This window comes from Lipotes vexillifer, unplaced genomic scaffold (genome assembly GCF_000442215.2).
Source record: "Lipotes vexillifer unplaced genomic scaffold, Lipotes_vexillifer_v1.1 scaffold71, whole genome shotgun sequence".
In the NCBI taxonomy this organism is placed as follows: Eukaryota; Metazoa; Chordata; class Mammalia; order Artiodactyla; family Lipotidae; genus Lipotes; species Lipotes vexillifer.
The window spans coordinates 4,403,692-4,409,633 of record NW_006793703.1 but is presented as its reverse complement, the minus strand read 5'-3'; the positions used below and the strand labels follow the sequence as shown (position 1 = coordinate 4,409,633).

Below are 5,942 nucleotides of genomic sequence, written 5' to 3'. Positions count from 1 at the left end.
GTGAATGAGATATTTTCCAGAGAATAGCATCGTATGTATTCATATTAGAATTATTGGAAACAATAAGTAGAGATCAATTTTTTAAAATGATAATTTCTCAGAAATGTATGTTTTCAGATCATGGAAGATTATAAGCGATTGATCTTGGACAAACATAAGTTTGTTTTGATGTTTTGAAGTTTTGAAGCGCTCTCTTGCCCTGTGAGAGTGACTTAATATGAATGAATAAAATATACTGCTCTGGCTGGATTGAAAATAGGTACATCTCTACTATGGAATTCTAATAATCATTTTATTCACTTAAAAATTTACATATCGTAAAATTATCAGTGTTCTTTTGAACTTGCTACTTTCTCAAAATTCAGTTATCCCAATAACTTTCAAAGTCTTAAGTCTAATGATTCTATAAAACCTCTTCTTTCAATATGTTTCCTAAAGCTTCCTTTTTATATGTCTTCTTTTGAAATAATGGTCTGTGGACTATTTTACAATACAGGGTATGCAGGGTGTCTCAAGCCACTTTGCATAATGGTGGTCATATAATGAATGGGGGCAAGAGGTGCAGGCAGTGTTAGCATGGATCACTAGCTTACTGAAGCTCAGGCCCTTTAAAGCATGCAAGAGAGAACAAGCAATTATCTATCTTTCAAGCTGGATAAAAGCTACACGAACACACATTGGATGGAAACAAACAACAAACAAATCAGTATGGATTTGTTGACTGCTGTGGTGTTTAATTAGCTCTATAGTAAGACTTTTCTATACTTAGCCCTCTCTCTCTGCTCAAGGTGAAGCAAATCACTTCCCTGTTAATAATGCATGTGTGGATCTTACCTTGGCTGTGTCTGTATTACAGTCAATGGTCCAAACCATCAAGACCACTGCCAGCACCTTGGCATGGTCCAGCTCTCCATCCTTGCTGTTGCCCTGTTAACTGCTAAAGAACTCAGACTACCCATGGCAGCAGTGTCCGAATTCATGTGTTATTTATCTTCATATGTTGCCTTTGAAGTCTTTTCTAAAGCCTAATATTTTTCTTTCTGAAACCCAGAAGACATTGATTTAATAAAATATTAGCTGATCATTTCCAAGTTATTTCAACAGATTTAAACCTATTTTTTTCCCCCACATAGCTAAGTCAAAGTCACTTACACTACACAAAAGTTAAGTGTGTCTCCATCACCATTTCATCTGAGGATAGTAAACTCCTTTGATTTCCATAGCTGGAGGAACCACCCAGCCCAAAGTCCTGGCACATACAGGAGGGAAAATGTCGGTTGCGGAGCTCTCTGAAGTCAGTATTCATCATGAAATGGGTATTCAGGATGGTCACACCACCTGCCAAAACAATTCCCCCAAAGGGAAAAAGTTCACTTCAAATGCTGCATGGCTGTATGTGTTACTAGCATCCTTCGGTAACTTCACCGACCAATCCCTCTTTCTCTTACTCATTCCATTTCTGTTTTGTGCCCATTCTCCTCCCGTTTCCCCTCAAGCCAGCACCTTTTACTGAAGCCCCAGATAGCACCCTGGGTGTAAGTGTGGGGTGGGAGGCTTGCGGGGGTGAAGGCTAGTTGTCTCCACATTAATATTTTCTTAGAACAAAAGCGTAGTAGGTGAGCAATACCTGCCTACTTACACACTTCATCCCAGCTTCTTCCTCCTTCTGCTCTCTTGATATAAACTGCCTCCCATTTCAATAAACCACATAAGCATTTCTCTTCAAAACTCTATTATGGGGCTTCCCTGGTGGAGCAGTGGTTGAGAGTCCATCTGCCGATGCAGGGGACGCGGGTTTGTGCCCCGGTCCGGGAGGATCCCGCATGCGGTGGAGCAGCTGGGCCCGTGAGCCATGGCCGCTGAGCCTGCGCGTCCGGAGCCTGTGCTCCGCAACAGGAGAGGCCACAACAGTGAGAGGCCCGCGTATTGCAAACAAAACAAAACGAAACAAAGCAAAAAACTCTATTATGAATCAGTGTCAGTCTCTTCTCAGAGTTTTTACTTGCCCCTATCACTAGGCCTCCTGAGAGTTGAAAGTTTGAGATTTAGAAAGTTGATGACCAGCAAAGTAAGTTTCCATGATGATGATGACAGTGATGATAATGATGAAGCTACCTCTTAAATAAAAATGGTGAAACAGTCTATAAAAGGACTGGAGTGTGTGTGTGCCTGTACTGAAGCACACCTAAGATTTAGTTCTCTGCAAGTACTATGAGCTTTAAATTAAAATATAAAACAAAACCAAAGAAGGTTCTCAAATATCAAGGATCAGCCGGATGAAAAGCAGCAGAACCTTGGCCCAGCATCCCTAAATGATACATTTTTTTGATTAATGGGGCCTAATCTTTGTTTCTCCTTGCTGATTTTTCTAGTTATTTCCAGATGCGATGAGTTATTTTCCCAGTGTTGCTAGAATTAGGTATTAAAAATGTCAAATGTCGGGCTTCCCTGGTGGTGCACTGGTTGAGAATCCACCTGCCAATGCAGGAGACATGGGTTGGGGCCTTGGTCCAGAAAGATCTCACATGCCATGGAGCAACTAAGCCTGTGTGCCACAACTACTGAGCCTGTGCTCTAGAGCCTGTGAGCCACAATTTCTGAGCCCGCGTGCCACAACTACTGAAGTCCATGCGCCTAGAGCCCATGCTCCTCAACAAGATAAGCCACTGCAATGAGAAGCCCATGCACCGCAACGAAGATTAGCCTCTGCTCACCGCAACTAGAGGAAGCCCGCGTGCAGCAACGAGAACCCAACACAGCCATAAATAAATAAATAAATAAATAAATAAAATGTCAAATGTCAAACCAAATAATGTCACTAACCAACTGTAAAAAAAAAAACAAAAAAACAGCACATTGGTGGATTGGCTATCTCTTACTATTTTTAATTTAATGATATTTATTCAATAGAAATAGTTTATCTTCAAGAGCTGTTAATTAACGTGTAAGTGTTAGTTCTGTGTTTGTGTTTACTTCTATGTTCTTGAGGCTAGGAGGTGCTTCTTGATTTCAAATAGTTTTTCCCCTGGAAAATTCACATTAGAAAGCTGTTTATTAATTCAGAAATTGATTCAGAAATTCAGTGTTAGCATAGTCTGCACTTTCTGACTCATGAAAAATAGTGGGACCAATAAGATAAGCGCCCAAACTATACAAACCATCTTAACGAGCATTTTCTAAATGCTCACTTAAAGAGAAGATTGTAAAAAGAATACTATCCAGGTGATTTCAAGAACTGGAAATACTAATGAAGAATGATTAAGAAGAAAAAATGTGGGTATGTATGTATACAAATATATACGTGTATATATATACATGAACTGTATTCTTTTTTTTTATTTTTAAGGCTCTGTAATATTCAGAGAAAAAAGGGTTACTTCAGTTGATAGTTAAATCGAAGGAATTTTGCTTGTGGGAAGTCAGACAATAGGTGAAGCCAGAAGCTCCAAATCTTATAGGCAAACATTTGTCTAAAACTCAACCTGGTGCTCTTTCTACTACACTCTAATGCCTCTCTCCCAGGAATTGTTCTTTTTGACAGCTTTGCTCTAATTTGTGCCCACTTTGATTTCTAAGGAAGAAATAAGTATGTTGTTTGCATATCTGTGCAGCTGTTGTATTAACATAACAAAATCTGTGATTTAATTCTCCTCAATGTTTTTAGCCTGTGATGCCTTAACCTAACCAATGGGAATGTCATAAATGTCAGAAATATTCTTTTAAACAAAAATGCAGGTTTGTAGGAAGTTCCTAATTCAGAATATGCTGCCCACCGGCCTTTACCCTTGTGCCTTCCATGGACATGGTCACGATTCATGAGAACCTGTTGGTTGACGCTTGACAATCCAACATCACTGCACAGAACCTGATTAATGATCCCCCAGAACTCACATGAGCATTTCCACGAAGCGGACATTTTTATTCAGGTCTTCAATGTCCTTCATTTCTTCTTCAGTGAGAGAAAAGTCAAAGATCTGAAATAACAGAAACAAAAAACAGACATTTATAAATAGTAGAAGATGGGTCAAGCTTGGGATCAGGGAGTGAGGCCAGCAGTGGGAGCCCTTCAAAGATTTATGAACATCTCTGCAAATGTCTTAGAGGAGTTGGGCTAGTGCGGGGGGGGGGGGCCACCCCACCCATGTGGAGGTGGAATTCTTTCTGCCCTTTGTCTTTAAGACAATCCTTCTGGGGACATCTTGCAAGAAATTTCAAATGTTCTGAAACAATACACATTCAGAACATCTCCTAAAAATCTAAAAGTGAAGAATTCTTATTATTTTGGTATAAGATGCTGAACTTTTGATTCTGGACTATGGCCTTCGTGCACTTTTTTTTTTTTAACAAAAATATTCCCTAGTCTCTAAATTTGCTTATGTATTTTTTTAACTTTTAATTTGCTTTGGTTCATCATATTAATCCTTTCTCTTATCATTTTTAATGTCTCTTTATCTACCTTTTAATTCTAATTACTTTTTCATTGTTTTTTTTTAGCTTGTACAGTTTGTACCTTGGTTTTATAATTGTCCTTTATGAACATTTTAATAGTTTATTTTAGCTTATTTATATTTTTAACAGTTGATTTGTTTATAATTTCTCTTATTGTTTTATCTTTCTATCCCTTAACTTTTAATTTAGTAATTTACATGAATAAATTTTTTTTTTTTTTTTTTTTCGGTACGCGGCCCTCTCACTGCTGTGGCCTCTCCCGTTGCGGAGCACAGGCTCCGGACGTGCAGGCTCAGTGGCCATGGCTCATGGGCCCAGCCGCTCTGCGGCATGCGGGATCTTCCCAGACTGGGGCACGAACCCATGTCCCCTGCATTGGCAGGCAGACTCTCAACCACTGCGCCACCAGGGAAGCCCTACATGAATAAATTTTAATTGTAAAAGTAATACATGAATATATGCTTTTTGTAAAAAAATGAAACACTACAGAAATACATGGACATGTATGGAGTAAAAAAAACAAAAGTGCCTCTTGAGACCCACCACCCCAGTCCTATTCCCCTTCCCACAGATTCCTTCCAAACATTCAACACAGCAACAGCAAAATGCAATAATTGTATCATATTTCTATTATTCTTCAACTTTATCTCATTTACATAATATGTCTTGGTGATCTTTTCTGTCAAAATATATAGACTGACTTTATTTATTTAACTACTATATCCGTAGTATAGATGTAATACGATTTACTTAGTCATTCCCCCAAGGATTGTTTCCAAGTGGTCTTTTCAGAGCATTCTTTCCTTTGATTATTTATTATCCAAGAATTGGAGTTATGAGATTGTAGAAGGAAATTTATTATAACGTAAAAACAGTCATGAATGAACCAGTCATTTATAAAAGAAATCCTTACAAGCTTCCTTTTTCTTTAACACCTTCCCGCACCTAGTAGGGCTATTTGTCACATGACCTCACCTCCTTCAGCACAAGAATAGGGATGTAGCCCAGGGGACCAATCAAGGTATCTTTTTCATTAGATACAGTGATTATTATGGGAGTAGCCAATGACCCATAAAAGGACAAGCAGGGATTGACAGAGACAGAAGCCTTTATCTGTGATCATCTTTACTAAATGTGGGTAACAGATTGACCCATATTAATCTGTGTGTGCCACCATGTGGAGAAAGGGGGTGGGGAGAACTCAATCCTTTTATAAATCATTAGAATACCTGTGTCCAGTCATGTCTGACCTACCCAGGGACTTTCTAGTTATGAGAGCCAATAAATTATGTCTCTTTTTCTTTGGTAAATTTGAATTTCATTCCTTCATGTGGTAGCAAAAAAGCTCTGAAGATAATTGTCTAATATCATGGATGTCTTCCCATGTCAGTACTTATATTTTCACTTTATTATTTAAAAATGGATATAAAAGCACACATACTGGGGCTTCCCTTGTGGCGCAGTGGTTGAGAGTCCACCTGCCGATGCAGGGG

At 38.8% G+C, this 5,942-nt stretch overlaps 1 protein-coding gene across 2 annotated transcripts in view; it reads right to left on the bottom strand.

Moving 5' to 3' along the window:
• Positions 1-922: 922 nt before the first annotated feature.
• The window catches only part of AKR1D1 (aldo-keto reductase family 1 member D1), a 33,237-nt gene continuing 28,217 nt past the window's right edge, over positions 923-5,942 (bottom strand). The window contains exons 8-9 of one of the 2 annotated variants that reach the window (XM_007466596.1): positions 3,892-3,974; positions 923-1,338 (exon numbers count right to left, since the gene is read on the bottom strand). In XM_007466596.1, coding sequence (XP_007466658.1) covers positions 1,296-1,338; positions 3,892-3,974 — 126 coding nt within the window. In that variant the 3' untranslated portion in view covers positions 923-1,295. The remainder of the gene's footprint in view (positions 1,339-3,891; positions 3,975-5,942) is intronic. The other variant, XM_007466597.1, reaches the window with a different exon arrangement.